This window comes from Spizellomyces punctatus (genome assembly GCF_000182565.1).
Source record: "Spizellomyces punctatus DAOM BR117 chromosome Unknown supercont1.6, whole genome shotgun sequence".
In the NCBI taxonomy this organism is placed as follows: Eukaryota; Fungi; Chytridiomycota; class Chytridiomycetes; order Spizellomycetales; family Spizellomycetaceae; genus Spizellomyces; species Spizellomyces punctatus.
In genome coordinates, this window is record NW_015971542.1 from 1,104,592 (window position 1) to 1,126,689 (window position 22,098).

Consider the following 22,098-nt stretch of genomic DNA (forward strand, 5'->3'; position numbering starts at 1 on the left):
GGGTTCGCAGAAAGTGATCTAATCCACTCTCACTCATTCCACATGGTTTTCATTGGCAATCTGTCCATTACTTTCGCTGTCTCTACCCCACTCCCTCCCATCCAATCACGTGACAATATCCAAGAGACAAAAGACTTAGCCCCCGTAGGGGCATCCACTCAGTTCTAGCGTGTCATCCTTGCGCAGGGGCCATGCTAATCTTCTCTGTATCGATTCCAATTTTAATTGATGTCAGAGGGCCCCGAAGGACCTTGACAATTGACTAAGGAGTGATTTGGTATTTATAGTGAGAATATCATTGTTGTTTACAGACTGTGGGTTATGTGTTTCAGAATGTTTGTGGGTGACTGTGTGGAATGAAAGACATGTGAGATCAGATGACGTTAAACTCAGCAATGGAGTGCTTAGTACTCTTGTTCATGCGCACTATGCATTAAACCAAATGTCCATGTAGATGGAGTGTGTGCATGTGTGTGTATGTGTGTAGAATGTATAACAAATAGATTATTCCCTCCCAATAGCATTCTGAATGTATAGAAATTCCACTTGTGTGTGTGTGTGTGTGTGTGTGTGAATATCCCAATAGAAAAGACAAATGTCAATTGTAATGAGTGTATATGTGAGAGTGTGTGTGTGTGTGTAGATGAGAGAGAATTCCCCTTTACTTGTGTGTGTGTGTGTGTGTGTGAATTACTTGTTCTCTCTCTCTCTCTCTCTCTAGTCTTGAATCAACTAGCGTTTGTGTGTGTTGGATATTCTCTCTCTCTCTTTTGTATTCAATCAATTAGTGTGTATATGAGAGAGAATATTCCTTTATAAATGCATGCATTATTCTATATTATTCTCTCTCTCTCTCTCTCTCTCTCTCTCTGTGTATGTGTATGTGGATGGAGTGTGATATGTTTATGGAACAAGAGAGAGGGGATAATAACAATCATTTATATTATTTGTGAGGCGTTTCTTTATACGCGCTTCTTCTTCTTGTTTCTCACCATCATCATCATCATCATTGGTATTCTCACACACACTCAATAGTTGGATTATTATTCTCACAAACACACTTGCTACCGCATTACGCATTCTCCCTTCTCCCTTCCGCACATGGACAAACCACTCAAGGCACGCGCACTCTGGGACTATTCTGCTATAGAGGACAATGAACTGGATTTATGTGTGGGTGATTATATTGATATTATAGAGTTGTGTAATAGTGACTGGTATGAGGGGAGTATCAATGGAAAGACGGGTTTCTTTCCTGCCAATAGAGTAGAGTTGATTCCCTTTATTCAGGTATGGAATTACTCTTGCATTCTCATATTCATTCACTCATTTGTTCTTTCTAGGAACGCTCGCCTGCTGCGGCTGCTGCGTTTGCGCAAGGCGCTGACAAGGAAAATCCATTCGAGGACGACAAGGTCATACCCCCTCTGCCCGCTCATGCTCATCCTCCCGGGCATCCCCACGATGGCGCAAACACACACGCGACACACGAAAAGGACTGGAAGAGCGTCGCGCAGCCAGACGGTCAAACGTATTTCTGGAATGCACATACAGGCGAAACCGCCTGGTCTACTGGGAATGGGAGTGCGAGTGGGAGTGGTCGGACGAGTGCGAGTACGAGTGCTTGGGGACAAGAGGGGCCCGTAACGTCCACGGACGGCTTTAATGCAAGTGGCGCTGATCGCAGCGCTCATGGAGAAGCGCCCACGGAAAAGGATGCAGGGACAAGCGACTTGCTATCAGACCTGGCGCGCGTCATTGACGAGTTTGATGCTGGGCCCGTGAGTGATGTACGTTGTTCCTTTTTTTTTGCATACACAAGAGTGACTGCGTTTTCATGACACGCGTCCATCTTGTAGACCTCTATTCATTCCTTGACGGGGAGTTTGCTTACGCTGCCGCCACAGAAAATGGAGAGTGGGAGTGGTGCAAGGGAGGTGGACACACCCGTGTCGTCACCGTCGTCGGGTGTCCAAAACACATATGGGGAGGGAAATGGATTGCACGGCTCGCACGGACTGCAGGAATTCCACGAGGCAACGACCGCATCGGGCTCGCATCCAGAGTCGACACCCTTGTCGTCGTCGTCTAGATCGGGCTCTGCACATGGACAATCACAAGAAGAGACACCCTTGTCACCGATATCAAACTCTAACCAAGACGAACTCTGGAACGTTGTCCCTCCGCCACCTCCACCCCCACCCCCCCTCTTTCTCGATGAACCCGACGAGCCCGACACACCCATCACAACCGTTCCCCCCGAAATCATTCGCCGCGAAGGCTACATCTCCCTCAAACAAAAGTCCCCCCCAAAAGGCACATGGACCACCACATTTGCCATCCTAACCGTCGGATTCCTCATCTTGTACCCATCCGCCAAATCCAAACGTAAACCCTCGCGTGTACTACGGTTATCGAGTGTACAGTTGGATGCCGTTGGGCGACAACATACGAAACGCAAGCATGCGTTTTCACTTGTTTGTGATGAGGGGGGATTCTTGGTTCAGCCTGCCAAAGACTCGGAGGTGTGGGAGTGGATGGATGCGATTCGGGAGGCGAGTCGGGAGAGGTCGACTCCAAGTGAGGTGAGCATGTGCGGAAATTTGTTTTCCATTTCGCATTTTAGAGTGTCTTGCTTGCACGGGAGAGTATCGCTGGTTGTTTTTGGGACGATCCCTAGCCTGTGGCATTTCTCAATACGTGTAACGCCCTTGGCCACGTTCTTACGCAAAAAGTGCCCTCTGTCTTTTATTTAGTACGAAAACGCCACGTCCAAACTCTTTGCTGCAAGGGACGAATCCGATTCCGGAAAACAAGGTACGAACCTCACATAAAACCCTCGTTACTCGTACTCTTTATAAAGTGCTTTCGTTTCGTATCATCCAGATGATGTAGCCAAACCACGGTCCCGCCGCCCAACCACCAGCCGCCCGGACGAAGATTCCGGAAAAAGTAACGTAAAGTCCAAATTGGGGGCGTTCTTGTTCAAGCGGGTATGTGTTGCATTGTGTTTTGGATGAGGGGTTATGAGTAACCAGAGTGTCTTTTAGCCGAGTGTGGATAAGTTGAAGGAGAAGGGGATTATTAGGGATGAAGGTATGGTCGTTTTTGGTGATGCGGGTGTAGTTGTTATTTTTTTGCTTATTTTTTTGTGGGTTTGGGTTTTGTTTTTGTATCTGCGTACGTGCACACACACACACACACACACATACACACACACACACGCACGCACAAAAAGACCAAGTATTCGGCGGCAACCTCGCAACCCAAACAACCCCAACAACTCCCATTCCCCCCGTCATCACCGCCTGCATCACCCAAGTAGACCGCCGCGGCCTCGAATCACAAGGCATATACCGCCTAAGTGGCAACGCGAGCACGGTGCAAAAGATTCGAGTTGGATTTAATTCAAGTGAGATTTGTCTTTTGACTTGTGTCATTAGGTCCATTGTTGATATTTTTTTTATTTTTTTGTAGAGGAATCGGTGGATTTATCGGATGAGGGGTTGGATATTAATGTTGTTGCGAGTGTTTTAAAATGTGAGTGCTCGTTTTTTCGCTTTTGGGTTGCATGAGTAAATGTGTTTTGTTTAATGCTTTTTTTGGGTTTTTTTAGTGTACTTGAGGGAATTACAAGAACCCGTTATACCATTTGCGTTTTACGAAAAGTTTATACAAGCTGCCAGTGCGTACCCTTCCCTCCACTCTTCCCCCTCTCTCCCCCTTTTTAAACTCTTACCTCCCCCCTTTTCATTTTACAGAACAACCAGACTACGACACCCGCCTCTGCGACCTAAAAACCCTCATCCAATCCCTCCCCCTCCCAAACTACACCACCCTCGAATACCTCTTTCGACACCTCTCCCGCGTCTCCTCCCACTCCCATACCAATAAAATGGAACCCGCCAATTTGGCCATTGTGTTTGGACCTACCCTGTTACGCCCACCCGATAATATGGCGAGTATGGGATCTGAACTTATGAATATGTCTTGGTGTAATGCGGTTGTTGAAGGGGTTTTGGTGCAGGTTGAGTGGGTTTTTGATGGGGATACTTGTTGAAATTCATATATACTTTTTTTTTTTTTGTTTTTTGTGTGTGGGGGGGTTTTTTTTTGTGGGGGAATAGAGGTGTGTGCTTTTGTGTGATTTTGATGGACTTGTGTGTTTCTGAATATTTTGCAGGTTTTGTAAAATGGCAAAGTGAACATCTTGCGTATCAAGCGAGCATCTCTAGAGTTTTTGAGTGGTAAGCGTATTTTGAACGACGACGACGAGTCCATCGCATACACACATTTTTCAAAACTCTAGCATTTTTTGGGAACGACCATGTACCCAATGATTTTGTGTTTTACTTTATGTTTTCATTTGGATGAAAGATCATACTCTATCATTGTAAATTCACTCTGTTCTCAGAAAGAGCAAAAACCGTAAAAAGAGAATGGTTCATAACGCCCTCGGTATCGGTCAATGCAGTATGGAACAAAAAGCGATATCTGGATTTTGTTTAATCCTCTCAAAAAGAATCTTTAAACATTCACCTATCATTCGTTACACTTTCACCTTCTCATCAAACCCCTTCAAACTTTCGATATCCCTCAACCGCCGTCCAACAAAAAAAACGTGTAAAACACCTAGGTCGGAACTTTTGCTTCTCACATCTGTGACTTGTCGAGTACAAACTCGAACCTTTTGATAACCCATGTCGCAAAAATGCATGTGCTCATTTTCCTTTTTCTCTCCATACGGGGTTTTTGGAATAGTGGTATGCAAAATATCATCTATTATAAAAACACACAACATTCGGCCCATCCATTGTTTTATGCCTTGACCTTCTCATCAAACCCTTCAAACTCGATATCCCTCAACCGCCGTCGAACAAAAAACGGTAAAACCCTAGGCGGAACCCGTTCCGTCACACCCACAACTCGAGTCCGAATCGGCAACGCAGCAGCAGCAACTCTTAACGCTTTATCCGCAACCTCCTTTCTTACACCCTTGACTTCGAGTACAACCCTTCCTTCAGCGACCCACGTCGCAAAGTAATCCACCGCTCCTTTTCCTTTCCCCATACGAGTCTCAGCTCCTTTGGACGTAACAGGCCGATCCGGAAAACACCTCAAAAAGAATTTTCCCCCCTTCTCACCCTTCAATACCCTCCTCATACCCGTTCTCGCACTATCCAGTTGAACATCACTCAATCGACCTCCTTCTAATGCTTGTAACCCATACTCCCCGTAATAAACCGTCGTGCCACGTAGTGACCCCCCCGTATGCGTGGGGTAAAAGCCTTTATGCGATTTCTTGTATTTTAACCGCCGAGGACGGAAATTGGCTACCGCGTGCCGGATTGGGATCAGGAATGAGGATATTGGGGTGGGTGCTTGCGGGTGGTAGGGTTTTAGGATGGGGGTTTGAAAGATGCGGGTGGTCCATTGTGGACGGAGGGATGATAAAATGGACATTTCCAATTGCTGAAATTCACACCCAATTCAGTAAGATGCCTTTACAGTTTTCGTCAATTCCGAAATTCTCCATCTTCATAGAAAATCCCAACGTGATCTAAACACATGACTCTCACATGATCGTATCACGTAATCGGATGGTGTCAGCGTAGATGGATGGTCGGAGTGTATCAGCTATCATGTAGGTACAAAGAGGGACAGGTCATCGTACATGTATCATCTTACACATGTATCCAACGGACAGTCTACAAATAAAAAAATGGGTCAAACATTTTAATAGTTTATTGTCTTTGGCCTTAGCACTACCATTCGCAAACACCACCAAATGCAACCTGTATCGAATATGCGTGATCATCTCTTGCAAAAGTGAATTAGAAACTTGTCTGTGAGGGTGGTTTTCATGCCCAAAGATACTTGTTGTTGTTGGTAGGGCACACCCGATACAATGCAAGAATGTTTTTGTCGACCCCGTTGTAAGTTCTGCTTTTGTTCTTTTTGTATGGAATTATAAAGGTTGATTGTTGTCAAAGAATACTTTTTTGCAAACGTAAAAGACCGAGAATGTAAAAAACTAATAGTGAAATGTTTTTTTTTTTGCTCCTCCCGTTCCTGTTCCCATTGTTGACATTGTTCCATCAACAAATAATTCCACGACGACCCCATAAAATAACAAAAAGCGCTACAGCCTGGTTGTCCCTAGTCAAGAACTCTGGGTGGTGGAGGAACTCTAAACTGGTGCCATATGTTTCGGTATATCGGGAAGGGACATAATATACAAGCTCCCAGGAGTGATATTCGTTCTTTTTCAACATCTTTATAACAAGTTGTCTGATTTTTTAAGCAGTTATTGTTCGTTGCGCTTGTCCCGCTATATAATCGTCAAATGTCTTGTCAATTTTCGCCTGTATCCAAAAGAAGACTGGTCATATCTTGAACGGAGATTTCCACAATTTGGCTATGCTGTTTGGAAAATGGGGTAAACTCTGACCAACAAACTTTAGGAAATCACGCACAGCATGGACTGATCAACCCAACGCCGTAACGCCCGCATCCCCAACTCCTACTCGGGTTCACCTTTAAAAGATTCTTTTTTGCTTCTACCCCAACCTATCTAACAGAAAACCCCCTCCTTTTAGGGATTCCGAGGACCCTTGCACGCATTAGCTAAAACCTGCCGATAAGTATCTTTAAACTGTCACTCTTCCATGATCGAACGCTTGATATGTCATATCCCCCCAACCTCGGAATATTGGCTGTTCATGCTAAACTTAAACTAGAAAAACGGATTGTTTGTATTTTTCAGTGTTCTTTTGCATTGCCATGCCCCGGTTCAACACTTGATACTCCAACTAATTCTTTAATTCGTTACGTTAATCCATAACGAGGGTTTTGGCGACGGTTTTAGCGAATCCATGTCCCCAACCGTTCCAACTCGCTCGCTAACTCTTACACGAAACCCTAAAACGAAACCCTTAACCATATTTTTCAAATTCACACTACTACACCCACCAAATACAGAAGGTCCGAGCCAGTCAGATTCTCTGCTTTGAGGTCGGGATACCCTTCTTGTAAATGTAAGCGGCTCAGGATAGCATGTGGTATACCATCCCAATATATAAAGGGTCACCTCAGCAACGAAATCATCTCGCAAATCATTTACAAATCAGATCTCAACCAACCAAACGCAAAAAAAAAACGATTATAACAAAATCACCATGGTCAAACTCCTTGCCGTTATCATCTTTGCCCTTTCTGCTACGATCGCGAATGCCGCCAACTGCGCCTGTCTAAGCGAGGCTGGTAAAACTCTTCAAGGAACCACTAGATTATGCTGTACGGATGGTGCCTTGATGGGGGTAACAAAGTGCATCAATGCTCCACCTACGATGCAAGACTGTTGCAGACCTGCTGCTTTTCGATGTTTCTAAAGTGCTCCCCGGTTTTGTATGTTGTGTAGTTCAAGTACAAAGACGTTTGTAAAATACAAGTTGAACTGTTAGGTAGTGAATGTAGAAACACTTTTTGTATAGTCAAGTACATTCTCTGGGATTCTGCCCACTAGATACTAAAAGCACAATGTGATCGTAGCTAGTTTGCAGCCAGCTTGTATATTAAATACATGCTCACCATTAAAACAATACCTTGAATCATTGTTTTTATTATTCGATTGAGATCCACTCTTGTAAAGTATTCTGTTCAATTACATGTTTGGGGTAAGGACACATACTGGAAAAAACGTACGGATTCATATCTCTCATCGTGGTGGTTTGAAAATACTTGCTGCATGTAGTGAAAATAGAAACTTACAAGTGCTTCCAATAGCATATAGGCATATAACCTGCACACTATCCAAAGCATGCAATGGAACACTATCACACTCAGTCGCTGATTTCAACCAAAACTACCCACATTCGAATGCCCACGTGAATCCGAACGCGTGTCATAAACTGCCTTTCCATTTCAACGCTTTCGTTTGGACTAGCCATCATCTTGTGTTGTCTTTAAACATTTTCATTATGCTATCCCACGCAACATCCTGTCCCGTCCAAGCACCCGTTGAACACCGGTTCTCGCCTTACACCGATAACGGAGGGTAACGTAAACATTCACGCCCATCCCTACACGAAAAAAGACGGAATAATGATTGCTTGGGGCCCGTAGGACGACGTTGGCGATTGCAGGAGATGATTTCTGTGTGATTGCCGGTGATACGCGCCAGAGTGAGGGGTATAACATTAATACCCGGTACGCACCCAAAGTGTTTCAATTGTAAGTTACAATTCGATAAAGTGCGAGATTGCTTGTTCTTTCGGTTACGCGTTATTGACATTTTATTCGAGGTCGAATGGAGCTGTGCTTGCTACGGGGGGTATGTACGCTGATGCCGTGACGTTGATGAAGAGGCTTGAGCAGCGGTTAGAGGTGTGTACTGCCGGAAAAAAACTAGAGTATGCTGAGTGATTTGGTAATGTGGGTACAGTGGTACAGGCACCAACATGAAAAGGAAATGTCGTGTGGAGCACTCGCGCAAATGCTGTCAACTATTTTATATCATAAACGGTTTTTCCCCTATTATGTGTGGAATACGTTGGGGGGTTTGGATGAAGAAGGTATGTTGTTCCTTTTTTGCCTTTGCGTGCGGTTGGTGAAAATCTAAAGTTCTAAATATACTGGTGTATATAGGACATGGAGCGGTATACAGCTACGATCCCGTGGGAAACTATGAAAAACATAAATGGAATTGCTCTGGGTCTGCTGGACATTTAATTCAACCGTTTTTGGATAACCAGGTATCGTTCGTACGACACTTTTGTTTGTCGTTGGTTTTCCCTCATGTATTTTATTTCTAGATTGGCTTTAAGCATCAATTGGCCAATGCCACATCTCTCACGATCCCTCAAGTGCTTAAAATCACTAAAGATGCTTTCACGTCCGCCACGGAACGGGATATTTATACGGGCGATTATTTGGAGTTGTTTGTGGTGACCAAGGAGGGAATTACCAAGGAAAAGTTTGAGTTGAAAAAGGATTAATGAAAAAGTTTTTTCTGTGTATGCCTGTGTGTGCCTGTGTGTTTTTTAAGTGCCTGGCTTTATCTTCTCCCCTTGAACGTATAGATCATGCGAGGAGAATCGCGAATCATGTATCACCATGCAAATAGGACTTCAAAGCTAGCGCTATGCGTCCTTTGTTTAGCCACAAGGGCCGGCTGTCCATTTGGTGCGTTTGACTTTTGCTCAAAAATGCATGCCATATGTATGGGTCGTACATCCATTTTAAACAACATCTATCAACCACATCCGCTTCTCACCATCTACCTCTTGCCACACATCTCACACTGGCCTACACTCCTTTTTCAAGTCCACCACCAAAAACTTTTCTATCAACCCTAAAAATGCCTGCCATCCACACAACCCCATCTCACCACACCCCAAGTCTACCACTTGTCCATTGTACAGTACCTTTACCCCCTTTTCACCCTCCCCGCGTGTCCAGACTTCAAATACAAGATGAGAAGCATAAGGAGGCCACAAAACCGGCTCAAAACCCAACACACTCAAAACCCCCGAAATAGTGGTATCATGGGCAGAATAATAGTACAGTTCTTTTTTACCTTCCTCCATAGTCTGCACGAGTTCATCCAACAATGGCCCAACCCGAAGCCCAAGCTCAACCGTCCGTGTGGCATTATATTCAAACCGTAACCACCAATACGCCAGTCGCACCACCTCCTCTTCGACACCCAACTTTTCCTTTCCCCAACAACTCCTACATTGAACAATATCAAACCATCTCTCCAAATCCCTGTATTCTACACCCATTTCATTCGATAACCCCTTTGCAACCCTCTCCGCCCTCTCCTGATACAATTTATATTCCCTCGTCCTCCTCGCCGCCTTGTAAACCTCCACTACCCGCGGACACACCAGCGACAAGGATAACGTATCCACCGCTTTAGGATAAATATACAAAGGAATCGCATCCCCTTTTGGTACCAACCCAGTTAAAAACGCCTGGGCACCTTGAATTGTCCTCCATACGTCCGTACTCCGCGCCATCACAGGCCATTCACCATAAATATCCGCAAATACTTTCCCGAGTGTGTGCATTTGGTGTATACCCCGCACAGATAATTGCCCCGTCATACACGTTCCATTCCATAGATGCGTTTCTGGTAGTGTCCGGAGTATGGGTCGGGCGTTTGGGAGGATTGATGATGGTAAGGTGAGGTTGTCAGATGGTTGAGGACATGTTGTCCATATTTCTGTTGGGATGTGTGTAGAGGGTGCGCGGTCGCCGTGTCGGGTTATGATGTAGAGTTGGTGTAATGTCCATGGTGGTGGGACCTATCACGCCTATATTTAAAATGTTGTTTTTCGGTTTTGGTGATCGTTAGTGATTTTGAGTTTCACCTACTTTGTTGTATACAGACGGCGATGGATACGCTGCTTGGCAGTAATTGTATCCTGATGGAAACAATGGTGTGTCCACATCCCAGTAAGTTGCATCCCAATCAAAAAGGGTATGATAATAGTAATAGTAAACGCCAAGACATGTGCTAATGACCGCAACACAAATGTGAAGCAACATTGGTCAAAAAGATGTAAAAACGATGACGGGGTGTCCGAATTCATGTCCGACAGGGTATTGTAAGCATCCCCCCCTCTACGCGTTTTATAGACTTTTGAGCATCATCTACTGCATCAGCCATTTACATTTCACTTTTTTGTTTTTCTATTATCATCATGTCATCCTCTCCATTTCAAGAAGACCGTACGTATCCACACTTTACATCTAACACAAAAAAGCAGTCGACACTAACCATCCTCTTAGTCCTCACATGCGCCATATGCTCCGACATTTACACCAACCCAGTCAAACTCCCCCAATGCCCCCACATTTTCTGTAAAGAATGTCTAGAACATACTCTTCAGTACGTACTTTCCTCCACCTCTCTCGTCTACACAACCCTGTAACTCCTCTCATTTTAGATCCTGCGCACGGAAATGCCCCCTTTGTAATCGGTTTGCAGGAGGAGGATACAGAAGAGCACTCCCCCAACTCGCACTATCACAAACATGCGATGCATATCGTAAATATCTTGATCAAACTCGTCCGGTATTGAAATCGACGTTTACGGGTGGGTGTTCATTGGAGACGTTGACACTCAAGACGGGAGAAAAGAAACCACGAAACGGGGTTCAACAATGTGAGATTAGTGTACCGTGTGAGAAATCGGATGTCAGACTACGAGGACGACCGAAAGGGGCTACGAAGAATCCTGAGCATATCTCAGCCGGGACTACAAAGAAAACTGAACATATCTCACCCGGGACTACAAAGAAACCCGAACATATCTCACCCGAGACGACAATAGAGGAATCGAATAGCAGATTACGAGGGCGACCGAAAGGGACTACGAAGAAGCCTGAGCATATCTCACCCAGGACTACAATAGAGGAACCCATTACCAGATCACGAGGACGACCGAAAGGATCTGTCAAGAAGCCCGTCGAACATCCACCGCCCATTCTTGTAGAAGATACAAACACCAGACCACGCCGCCATCAAAACATGTTAAAACCCCAGACAGTACCAGCAGATCGACCCCGACCATCAAAACCAGAGTCCAAAGACCATAAAAATACGTCTCAAAACCCTTCCAAACGAACCACGACCTCCACAGACACTGAAAACAAGCCCCCATTGGCCCTCCATATTGAACTTCGCTCTCGGAGACAGTTAAAGCGCATGGCGGACCAGTTTGAACACACCTGAACTCTCTCTTGGGAAATTCAAAAAAAGACATCTAATCAAATATATATGAGGTTGCAACATGGCTCGCGCATCATCTCTTTTGTTTTTAAAAACATATATCTAATTAGGAGGGGGTTGGTTCGGTATTTTCTGTTCTTCTCCTCACACCATTTGTCAACAACAAAGAAAAAAAAAGTAATCCAAATCACCCAATACGTTCCGGTATGAAACCACATGATATGGCAAAGACATGAGTGTTTTTTGAAATATTTTTTTTCTCTCTTTTGTGGGTTTGGCTAGTGGTAGGACATGTTTAGATGGCTTCGGTCAAGAGCCGGTTGAGCTTGCTGATCTTGGACGAGACGGACAGGTCAATGGTCTTGTCTCCAAAGTCAATGACGAGACCACCCAAGATGTTGGGGTCGACCTAAAGACACATGTTAGACTGGCATCGTTCTAAAAAACGAAAACACAAAGCATTTACCTTGTTCGTGAGGATCAATTTGGCGTCCTTGTCGAGGAGGTTGCTCTTTTGCAAGATGCCTTGAAGTTGGCGCGAGGTCTTGGCGTCCAATTCCTGTTTCGAGGGTCAGATATCGATTAGTAACGGTGTTTCATCTCTTTGCCCGTCCGTTTCTGTAGGATCCATGTCATTTCACATTGAGCAGGCCAGCCAACTGGGAGCGTTGGCTTCGATCCTTTCAACCCTCCTCTCATTATGTCTTCCCACCCCACCTAGTATTCATTCCAACCCACCTTTGCAGAGATAACGGTAACTGGAACCTCGCGACGGTACGCAGCCATCAACTGCTCAAAAGCCCCCAAAATCTTGCTGGTCTGGTCCAAACGACCATTCTCAGCCAACAAGTCAAAAAAGTTGCGAGTAATCTCCGACACACGGCCTTGGACAAGACTCTGCACAATGCTCTTCTTGGCCTTCTTGTCCACAAGAGGCGATTCCAACAATGTCTTTGTCTTGGGGTCCTTGTCCAAAGTGGCCTTGAGTTTGACGAGCTCGCTTTCGACGGATTCCAGTGCACCCTTCTTTTGGGCGGCAGAGTAGAGAGCTGTGGCATAGCGACCTTCGATACCGTGGAGAGCCAACGGGATTTGAGACGAGGCGGGGGCACTGGCGTAGGCACGGACAGCCTGTAGGCAAAAAGTGATGAACGGTTAACCCTCGGTTTTTCTTGTCATGCCCCATCATAAACCGTTAGAACCATCATCTCAACCTACCTGGCTCAACGGCGCACTCTTGACCAGAGCCGCAGATCTCCTGAATACGTTCATGATGTGCAGATTACGACAAAGGAAATGTTGCGAACCTATCGCGTTTCGTCCTGCTAAATGGGCCCTTCCCTTCTCCAAGACCCTCCAATGTGGAAGACGTCGGGCCGTCCTCGTTGCCATGGATATTCTCCAACTGTCACGTGGTGTCACGAGACAAATGACTGCGCGCAGCTGGTTGAGTCTTTGCATAAGGCCAAGATGGTTTTGGGCTTCTTGCATAGAAGTTAGATTTTATCCCTTGACCATGGCATCTTCAGAGCACGACTATTACGCCCTTTTGGGTGTAACATATGAAGCGACCGCTCAGGAGATAAAGAAGGCATATCGAAAGAATGCCTTAAAGTATCATCCCGACAAGGTCGGCGCAGATAATGAGCAAGCAGGTATTGTTAATTGGTGAGCACATGATAACTTTAGTTATTCAACTGCTAACAATGTCATCATTTGACATGTTCAAACAAACACAGCGGAAATGTTTCATCTCCTTACCCTCGCATCCGATACTCTCGCCGATCCAACCAAAAAATCCGCCTACGACACCCTCCACAAATCCCGCATCGCCCAGAAACGAAAACTAGAGCAAATGGACTCTCACCTCCGCAAAGCGCGTCAAGATCTCAATGACCGCGAACAAGCAGCGAAACGCGCCAAAGATACGGCCTTTATGGCGGCCGTGCAGCGTAAAAATGAGATTGATCGATTAAGGGAGGAAGGACAACGGAAAGTACATGCAGCTGAGGAGCAACGGAGACAAATGTTTACGGCAAAAGTGGACGCTGCGAAACATGAAGCAAATTTGCGAAAAGTGCGAGAAGGGGCCAGTGTCATGGACTGTACGCTCAAAGTCAAGTGGAAAAAGAAGTATGCGGATTTTACCAAAGAAGATTTGGAGATGGTTTTTGGAAAGTACGGAAAAGTAGAGTCTGTTATAATGTCCAGTAAGGGAAAGGGAACGGCCATGGTCATTTTTGACTCTTTACTGGATGCGGTATGTACCATATTCGCGCATTTGCACTTTTGTTTGGCGCCGTCCCTGGACTCATCGCTTTGTTTTTTAATTGTTAGAGGTCCGTCATGAAGGATCAAGCATCTCCAAATTTCCGCAATCTTCAGGTAGTTTGGGCCGCTGGTGAGGAGCCATCCATTCTTAAGAGTCTAGATTTGGATCCGCCATCTGAGAAGGGCACAACACAAACGGGCACCACATCCGAAGAAACCAAATCAGCTGGATCTGAATTTGGATTCGGATTTACTGGATTTGCAGCTGGTGATGCAGATGATGATTATGAAACGATTACCCTTCTCAAAATGCAGCAAGCTGCAAAGACGGCTAGCACATGATTGGGCATACTCGAAATGTCTTTTGCTTTCATCCCTGTGCAAAGATGGAATGCCTCGACAACGATATGCAAATCGAATCCCTGTTCACGCGTCATCACGCGTGATCGGGCTAGAATCCATTTGCAGATATCATCTATTCACACGCACTCCATGAAGGTAGTTCACATGGTTCCTCGAGGACCAAACTTATCCAAGGCCCGTACACCCTGTTCCTGCCACTCTTGCTTCGATACCCAGAACGCCTCTCTGTTCTGCATAATACCTGCCAACACGGCACCACCCAAGAAAACGGCGTGTTTACGATTCGGTGGGTCTGCGACCTTTATCTTGAATTTCTGTTACGACAAAAACGGTTATCATGGGTTGCGAAAATTGTGCTAGTTGAACGCAACAGAAACTTACACTCAACCGGGATGTGTCTCCCTTCAAGACTCGCTCCAAGTATAGCTGCTTTAGCTCCTTTTCCATGCGACTGGGAAGACCAGGGTACATAGAGGTTCCGCCAGATAGTACAATTTGCTTGAAGAGTTCAGGGCGGATATCAATGTCAGCTGATTGGATAGTGTTGAATAGGAGCTCTGTATCACAATCAATAATGCAATTAATGCAGTGCCTCCACTCATTCCACGAGTCATTTTCTCAATATACCTGCAACTCCAGGGGATTCAACATCTACGAGATGTGGTGAAAAGAGAGCCTCGGGAGCTTGGAAACGCTCTGCACCAACTTTGATCACGCGACCGTCCGGTAGCTATGATGCGTGAACTTGTAAATGATTCGCATGACTCCTATTCTCAACTCGCAGATCACCTACCGTATACTGCTCTACCAAAACAGTTGTATCATTGGCTAATCGTTGTTCTAAATCTAGGTCATATCTGCGATAGATAGTACACAGTGAGCTGGGGTTCCACGTACCACGCGAAATGGAATAACAATAGCATACCCAACGTAACAAAGCTTCTCTTTCAGCGTACGGACAGTTTCAAAATCGGCCGTTCGGTTGAAAGCATAACCGCGCAAGAGCAAAAGCTTGATGAGATACCGTGTGATGTCGCGACCAGCAACGTCCAAACGGCGGATCAAGTGAGGAAGTGCGTATCCGTCATACACAGGTACAATGTGCGTCACACCATCACCAGAGTCTACTACAACTCCGGTTTGCATTCCTGATAAAGCCACAGTTAAATATATGTAATCTGGAAGAGATGCATCAGGGTTAAAGCATTCATACCTTGAGCGTAGAGGGTCAATACGGCCTGAATCGCAACATACACTCCATTGAAGCCATAGTGTTCAAACATCGTTTCACACATCCTTTCCCGATTGCGCTTTGGATTCATTGCCGGTTCAGTCAACATTATTTTATGGTCAGCGTAATTGGTAATCTTCAATTTTTCTTGAAATGTGTAGTCCCACAGATGAAGCATATCGTCCCAGTTTCGTACAATGCCGTTCTCCATTGGATACGCCATTTGGAGCATGCTTCTCACAGCAGCTGCCTCATCCCCAACCATGATATCTTTCAACTGAACATCTCCAATAGCTTCTTCCGACCGAATAATGGGACGTCCAATTACAGCCGGGAATATTGCTTCAGGAAAATTGGCACCAGCAAAACCGCATTTGACAAACTGTAGAGAAGAAAGCGTAAGGAGGTGTTGACTTGATTGACGCGTCACAACAATGAAAGAAGCGCCAGTAGGCGTGGCACCACCCAAGGGAATGCCGTAAATGTATCAAGAATTGGATAAGAGGCCCCTGCTTACCCCAGTCCCGTTATCGCAGACGACGATTTCTCTCGTGGCCATGGTTAATAGACGATCAGGAGAAGGTGTGGGTCTGCTAGTGAAACGGATGTCTCTGCTCTCTGCTGGCTTCCTTCACAATCACAACACCTCACAAGAAGATTGCAAACTAAGATAAAGGGCTGGACGAGGCTGGGTTACACTGTGGAGTCCAGATAGATGGCCTGCTGCCTGTTGTGATGGCGATGGCTAACAGTCAAGGCGCTTGGCACGCCATCATGCGCGGAACGCCACGACATCCTATCACTGTGCCATTCTAAACTGGCACAGCCACTGTGTTATTTAGGGAAACCATGGGGACGTGAAAACCGACATCGAGAAATCTGCTGGACTGAACAACTGATCGCTGGTTTCCAACACAATGTCGCTCGTTTCGTGGAGACGAGGCCCCGCTCTCCTTCGGCAAACGTGCGCTGCCACATCCTTCCGTCGTGCGTACGCAACGGTTGGAGCAGATCGCGCATACGATTTGGCTTTGCAGGTTTTGGAGTCAGAACGTAATGCAGTACGAACTCAGATCGCGGAGCTCGAACGACAAGAGAAAGATGGAAAGATTGGAGAGAAAGAACAGATAAATCTGACCAAGAAGCGCGTGGAGCTTGCCTACAGCGATTTGGCCAATCATGCCGCCTTTGCCAGTGGAGAAGGTATATCAAATGATGCTCATTGGGATAAAGGTTGCGTTATTGAACTAAACTCTGCTACCACGTTAAAAAGTCGATTTGACCAAGGACGTGTTCGCCTCAATGCACCACCGCCGGTGGCGATCCTTTTTGGTTCCACAATTACTCAAACTTGAAGAAGAGCACCGGGTGATTGGCGATGCCCTTCCTGCGCGCATTGCACCGGAAGTCAACTTTGAAGTCAATTTCCAAAACACCAAATGGCTCTGCCCTTACGGCCAGCCTGTTCCACCAGTATGGACGCTTTACTCACCTGAATTAATTATCACCACGGGTGATGATAAGCTCCGACACTTTACGATAGCGTTGGTGGATTTGGACCGTCCCGAGCTTGAAACGCAGTCCTATGAAGAGTGGTGCCATTGGCTTGTAACCGATATTCCAGTACAAAACCGTCTCGTAATTCCCGGTGGATCCTCACCTCTTCTTCAACCTGCATCTGACAGCGTCCAAAAATCACTTGCTGGTGCGACCTTTGTTCCCTCCCAACCTGCCCAAGAACCCAATATTCCCGGAAATGTCGTCTTCCCTTACGTTCCCGCCCACCCTCCGGCATCAAATCCGCGTAAAGTGCATCGGTACTTCTTTGCGGTGTTGGAGCAGCCTACACCGAGTTTAAAGATTGATATGGAGAGCGTGAAGCAACAGGCGATTGCGGTGGCTGAGCAGTTGAAGAAGAGGGAAGGCAAGAAGGATATTCCCATGTGGCAGAAGAGTGTTGAGGGCGAGGGGGAGAAGAAATTGATGGTCCGGGAGAGGTAGGTGGCCCCATTGATACGATAATCAAATGAGACATCTGACATATTCATAACCTCGCAGAGGCGTCCTGTTCCCTACTACCAAGTTCATAAATCAGTATGGTCTCGAGCTGAAAGGTCATGGCTTCTTCACAGCTGGTTGGGATATCCACACCCCTGCCGTATTCTCTCGATTAGGTAAGAACTTCGTGAGTATCATTGAGTTTTGAATGAGAACTTGAACTAGTTGGGTCAGGTATCCACGAGCCGGTGTATGGGAAAATTGGCAACCAGACGCCTACTGAAACTGTGCGACAGCTCGAGACAGCAACGGAGCTTGCGGCCAGCTTGCCAGCACCATTGGCATCTCTTTCCACCCAAGCCCTAAGAAGTCTCAATTACGCCGAACGACCACGCGTCGCCCCTGCTAGATTGGCGACGCAGCGTGGGCTGGAAGCTGAAGCTCGGCGAGACAAGGAGGCCGCTGCAGGTCGGAAAAAGGGCAAAAAGGAGGTGGCGCGTCCTCCAGCAGGTCTGAAAAAGACCCCGCGGTTGACGGCTCTTGGTGCAGCTGCCATGGTCAGAACCAAGGAAGGCGATATCGCACAGGGTTACAAAGGAGAGCTTGTGCGAAGTGTGAAGGAGAAGCGGTATAGGTACAAGAATGTGTAGATAGCCTAAACTCTTTGCATGCCCATTATACATGAACTATTTAGAAGTTAGGTATTCATCGCACTAGATACAGCCTAACAAAATCCACATGAATCAATATCTATTTGAAAGTGATCATGGCTACTACCAGTCATCTACGATATCTTCGTCCAGATCCAACTTGGATAGGTCTGGCAGCTCGTGGATTCCGTTAGAGTATTCTGAGGCATTTGAGCTTCGTGTCGGCAGTTCCGTAGCTTCCACTTCGTCCACCAAATCAACATTTACATCCTTCTCTCCAAACGCGCGAGCACTGGCATGGTAATATCCTTTTCGGTAGTTGCATAGGGAATCAAGCAGATGCCGGTGATGGGAAGCTGTGTCCATACGAGCTTCAGTAAGTATTCCGTCATTCACGCCATAACTACCATGACTCGTTAACCATGAGTTCGTAGGTGACTTACAAACAGCAGTATTCCATTGACCAGATCCTATGATTGCTGGAGACTGTCTCTGGGACCGATGGCCTCCCGACACACCATATCCCTCAGGACCTGTCACCACCGAACGGGAGTGCTGCCATTGTCCTGATGTCCCGCTCCACGAAGTCCGAATCGTTCGTTGCGGCGATCGCATCATTATTCCAAGGAACGGTAGTACATCCGTGCACATGGCTGATGAAGAATATCGGCCTAAAGTCGGAAAGTAGTCAGGTATAAACCACACCTCTGCAGAACTCTCTACGCGTATAATGACCTGTCAAATGCATGCCTGGGTTATTTGAACCCCCTGCGCAACCTGCTTTCGTCCAATCAAGTACCGCCTCCTGTATGCCGCTTTTAAATTCTAGTGTTCGTCTTCTCACCGCCCAATCCTCTGGCCTGTGCATCTGGCGGAATCTTTGAGGGGGAACGGGATGGGTGTGGGCGAATAGCAAACCTCGGGATGCGACAGACGCGGCGTACGAAGAGAGTTGCATTTGATGCTACAGATGATATTTCTTGAGGGTGCTGTACCTTTCTAGAAACCTCACAGACCATTACCTGCCAGTTTCCTGCAAACAAATCTGAGATGCTGAAATATGCACTGGATGTCTGGACTTCTTCTATCTCTACAAAGAACGATAGACAGTTCTCATGAAGAAAAAGTCCAAACGCTTCCGAGTCAAGATGGGCGCGTTCGAAAGCTTCCTTTGGAGTTGAAGTGGCGTCAGCCCACCTCTCGGAGAACAACTATTACCCTTAAAAGCATGTACCTCTGGATTATTCGCCAACGGCGGCCGAAAATGCTCGCTGAGATGGGAAGGTAGCTGCTCGGGACTTGACTGTGCCAGCATGCTATTCATATCGGATGCTTCCTTGGACGGTAGCTCATCCCCTGTGTAATAGCAAAGTTGAGATTCATCAGAAGTTCATCTAAACCTTAGTGTCATGCATACGTTTGTTGTAGAGTATCTTTCCAAGTGAATGAAAGAGTGCCAAGTTGGTTTCGCGCGATCCGACGTAATCCAATTGAAGATTACTGAATGTTTAGACGTCAGTAGAATTCACATCTGAAGAATTTGACTATCAAAGATCACATACGAATTTTTGACTTTGGGGGTCCGGTTCTTAGCTCGCGCGCCTTTCCGAGCAGTAGCCGCACTACTTGAGTTGGAGCTGATCCGCAATGTGAGAAACTGGAGGGCATTTATCGCGCAGCGGATATCCCCCCCGCTTGATTTTGCAATAACCTCAATGCTCTCCTTGTCTGGACGCAGGGAGGAGCGCATCGGCGAACGGAACTCGAGATCCGTAATCCGCGTAAGAGCTTTCACCAAATAAGTTGGAGCAATCGGATTGAAGCTGAAAAGCAAGGTCATTATAGAGACTTCTACCAAGAAAAAAGCGAGCCATTATTTACGCACCTTATTTGTGTATACGCACTGGATGCGCTAACGTCCGCAGGTATTAACGTTCTTACGCTTACAACGTCTGTCCTTCCGTTACTCCTCCTCTCATTGCCATGCTCCACCACAGTAGTATCGGTAACAATAAATACAAGAGGAAACTGGCTACGCGGAGAGCGGATATAGGCTCGAATCGCTGTATGGAGAGCCGTACGGGTGGAAAGATGGGCGACATTTGGAAGGTCCTCCACTAAAATGATCTTGCGTGTAGTGGCGCTCGGGGAATGGGTAGGGATAGTCTCTGCATTGAGGGATGCTGAACTGACAAAGGTAAGGGCAGGTGTCTTACTAGCAGACGCTAGGAAGTTTTGAAATTGCCGAGTCAAAGATATATATCCCGCCTGCCATCGTCGATCTTTGGATGGGGCAACAAGATGAGTAGAGAACAAAGGATAGCAAGGGTCCGTCTCAATACCTTCGTCGACATCCGCGTGCATATCGTCTTCATTTAGCTTTATCATGTTTGTATTTATTGGGTTACTCCATTCAAGGATCTCAAAGTTCATTTCCTTAGATAGCGTCCGTAGGACTGCAGTTTTGCCCGCTCCAGATGGACCCGTTAATACAAGGAGCTTCGCTGTCTAGGCAGATCATCATTAAATTCGTCTTTGCTAGCGCGCTATTGAGATGCCTAACAGCCAAACGCACTTGTCCCTTGCTACGTCGCAGTCCATCTGCAGTGGACAGGGCATCGACGAGCCATTTTTTCACGTCGGAAACCTTCTTGTTATTCACAGCAAGTTCATTCTGATCCATCTAGTTTAGTACACCAATATGAGTGGGCTTCAATTAGAAGACAAAGCTTACCTCTGACAGTGGGTGGTATTTGTCAATCCACAGCTGCGTTTCTAATTGAACATGTTCTGCAACATGAGTTCATCTGACCATATATCTACAGATGAAACAATCCCCTCTAACCTTGTTGGGGGCTAGATGCACGACGCTCTGGCAAGGGAGCGCTTGGGATAATCCAGCGCTGGGATAATTATTTTAAGGTGTGATACACATTACACTATCATAGTTTGGTTACCTACTTGAAGACCTGATGGTGCAGTGGTTTGCTCTCGCTGGAGGTTGGCTGCTTGATCATCCTTCTGCAGTTTGCGTCGCTTAGGGACAGCTTTGCTACCTTCGTCCGTGGAAATTTTCACCTCGCAGTTGACCTTCACAGTCTCCGTTACCAGTCGCTTAGACCTCCGCAGAATTTTGTCTTCAACAGGCGAGAACTCCGCGGTTGTGGTTGGCATTGTCTCATGTAAAGTTTCATCTTTTTCTGTGGCATCTCGGGAAGAATTTGAAGGTTCAGTAGAAGGTGGAATGCATGATTCGCGTGTTATCTCCAAGGAGAGGTTCTGTGTATTGGCATATGACATCTCTTCCATTGGATCAATCAGCGTTGTGGGTTCTTCCAAGATGGTTTCATGGCTTCGAAGTTGCTCGACGGGTATCGCTTTCTTGATTTTCAGCTTTGGGGTCTTGTCCTTAGAAACACTCTCTCTCTTGCGAGATCTCACGACTCTCTCCTTTCTGACTTCTTCCACCAGTAACGGGGTTTTGGGTCGGTCACCGGTGCCTTCGTCAGCAAACGCGGCATCTGTCGCTTCCGATGGTGCGCGTCGGCGCTGGCGTCGTAAGGATCTCAACGACAGTGTATCATCTTTCTCAGTAGCATTTCCCTGTCGGAGAAGCTCTGATCGCTCGTCCACAGTAGTCGCATCCGAATCGGAAGAGACCACACGGCGGGTTCTCCTTCGAACCTGCGAGTGCGTTTCAGCCTTTGAATTCAGCAAAGTTGGCCTTTACACCCATTCTATTACTCATACATCTGTGGAAACCTTACCATTCAAGACAGAATAGGGCTCCCGACTCTCATAGATCGCGATTTAAACCTGAATTATAAGCGAGGCAGAGCCAAAGCC

At 46.4% G+C, this 22,098-nt stretch overlaps 10 protein-coding genes across 11 annotated transcripts; 5 read left to right on the plus strand and 5 right to left on the minus strand.

The window, feature by feature from the left end:
- The first annotated feature begins 990 nt into the window (after nt 1-990).
- On the plus strand, nt 991-4,264 carry SPPG_04155. 2 transcript variants are annotated; one of them, XM_016752403.1, is made up of 10 exons: nt 991-1,290; nt 1,344-1,790; nt 1,860-2,585; nt 2,757-2,817; nt 2,887-2,993; nt 3,051-3,096; nt 3,239-3,412; nt 3,478-3,540; nt 3,617-3,685; nt 3,762-4,264. In XM_016752403.1, the coding sequence occupies exons 1-10, from the start codon at nt 1,102-1,104 to the stop codon at nt 4,058-4,060; spliced, it is 2,181 nt and encodes a 726-aa protein (XP_016609103.1). In that variant the 5' UTR covers nt 991-1,101; the 3' UTR covers nt 4,061-4,264. The 2 variants fall into 2 exon arrangements, with proteins under 2 accessions (XP_016609103.1, XP_016609102.1); XM_016752402.1 differs by having other exon boundaries at nt 3,478-3,685.
- A 210-nt stretch (nt 4,265-4,474) lies between these two features.
- SPPG_04156 (ribosomal protein L16) lies at nt 4,475-5,579 on the minus strand. Its single transcript, XM_016752404.1, has one exon. The coding sequence runs from the start codon at nt 5,461-5,463 to the stop codon at nt 4,819-4,821; it is 645 nt and encodes a 214-aa protein (XP_016609104.1). The 5' UTR covers nt 5,464-5,579; the 3' UTR covers nt 4,475-4,818.
- A 2,359-nt stretch (nt 5,580-7,938) lies between these two features.
- SPPG_04157 (proteasome core particle subunit beta 6) lies at nt 7,939-9,162 on the plus strand. Its single transcript, XM_016752405.1, has 6 exons — nt 7,939-8,056; nt 8,125-8,232; nt 8,304-8,385; nt 8,444-8,573; nt 8,647-8,753; nt 8,814-9,162. The coding sequence occupies exons 1-6, from the start codon at nt 7,980-7,982 to the stop codon at nt 8,994-8,996; spliced, it is 687 nt and encodes a 228-aa protein (XP_016609105.1). The 5' UTR covers nt 7,939-7,979; the 3' UTR covers nt 8,997-9,162.
- A 49-nt stretch (nt 9,163-9,211) lies between these two features.
- On the minus strand, nt 9,212-10,566 carry SPPG_04158 (uncharacterized protein). The gene is made up of 2 exons (XM_016752406.1): nt 10,381-10,566; nt 9,212-10,310 (listed from the first exon to the last, which is right to left on the minus strand). Exons 1-2 carry the CDS (start codon nt 10,552-10,554, stop codon nt 9,297-9,299), a joined length of 1,188 nt encoding a protein of 395 aa, XP_016609106.1. The 5' UTR covers nt 10,555-10,566; the 3' UTR covers nt 9,212-9,296.
- A 76-nt stretch (nt 10,567-10,642) lies between these two features.
- Nucleotides 10,643-11,849, plus strand: SPPG_04159 (uncharacterized protein). Its single transcript, XM_016752407.1, has 3 exons — nt 10,643-10,737; nt 10,798-10,897; nt 10,956-11,849. Exons 1-3 carry the CDS (start codon nt 10,710-10,712, stop codon nt 11,740-11,742), a joined length of 915 nt encoding a protein of 304 aa, XP_016609107.1. The 5' UTR covers nt 10,643-10,709; the 3' UTR covers nt 11,743-11,849.
- SPPG_04160 (ATP synthase F1, delta subunit) lies at nt 11,783-13,089 on the minus strand. The gene is made up of 4 exons (XM_016752408.1): nt 12,958-13,089; nt 12,478-12,870; nt 12,206-12,298; nt 11,783-12,148 (listed from the first exon to the last, which is right to left on the minus strand). The coding sequence occupies exons 1-4, from the start codon at nt 13,009-13,011 to the stop codon at nt 12,035-12,037; spliced, it is 654 nt and encodes a 217-aa protein (XP_016609108.1). The 5' UTR covers nt 13,012-13,089; the 3' UTR covers nt 11,783-12,034.
- Nucleotides 13,090-13,214: 125 nt separating this feature from the next.
- On the plus strand, nt 13,215-14,967 carry SPPG_04161 (uncharacterized protein). The gene is made up of 3 exons (XM_016752409.1): nt 13,215-13,394; nt 13,479-13,999; nt 14,077-14,967. Exons 1-3 carry the CDS (start codon nt 13,256-13,258, stop codon nt 14,350-14,352), a joined length of 936 nt encoding a protein of 311 aa, XP_016609109.1. The 5' UTR covers nt 13,215-13,255; the 3' UTR covers nt 14,353-14,967.
- Nucleotides 14,468-16,367, minus strand: SPPG_04162 (actin-related protein 2). The gene is made up of 7 exons (XM_016752410.1): nt 16,122-16,367; nt 15,587-15,986; nt 15,299-15,521; nt 15,167-15,230; nt 15,001-15,103; nt 14,755-14,930; nt 14,468-14,687 (listed from the first exon to the last, which is right to left on the minus strand). The coding sequence occupies exons 1-7, from the start codon at nt 16,161-16,163 to the stop codon at nt 14,514-14,516; spliced, it is 1,182 nt and encodes a 393-aa protein (XP_016609110.1). The 5' UTR covers nt 16,164-16,367; the 3' UTR covers nt 14,468-14,513.
- A 130-nt stretch (nt 16,368-16,497) lies between these two features.
- Nucleotides 16,498-18,394, plus strand: SPPG_04163 (uncharacterized protein). Its single transcript, XM_016752411.1, has 4 exons — nt 16,498-16,807; nt 16,878-17,601; nt 17,663-17,778; nt 17,837-18,394. Exons 1-4 carry the CDS (start codon nt 16,522-16,524, stop codon nt 18,250-18,252), a joined length of 1,542 nt encoding a protein of 513 aa, XP_016609111.1. The 5' UTR covers nt 16,498-16,521; the 3' UTR covers nt 18,253-18,394.
- SPPG_04164 (checkpoint protein rad24) lies at nt 18,181-22,072 on the minus strand. The gene is made up of 14 exons (XM_016752412.1): nt 22,020-22,072; nt 21,214-21,936; nt 21,098-21,155; nt 20,987-21,027; nt 20,828-20,926; nt 20,595-20,760; nt 20,138-20,534; nt 19,815-20,075; nt 19,670-19,752; nt 19,487-19,608; nt 19,275-19,421; nt 18,988-19,216; nt 18,696-18,923; nt 18,181-18,608 (listed from the first exon to the last, which is right to left on the minus strand). Exons 1-14 carry the CDS (start codon nt 22,020-22,022, stop codon nt 18,376-18,378), a joined length of 2,790 nt encoding a protein of 929 aa, XP_016609112.1. The 5' UTR covers nt 22,023-22,072; the 3' UTR covers nt 18,181-18,375.
- Between the last annotated feature and the right edge of the window lie 26 nt (nt 22,073-22,098).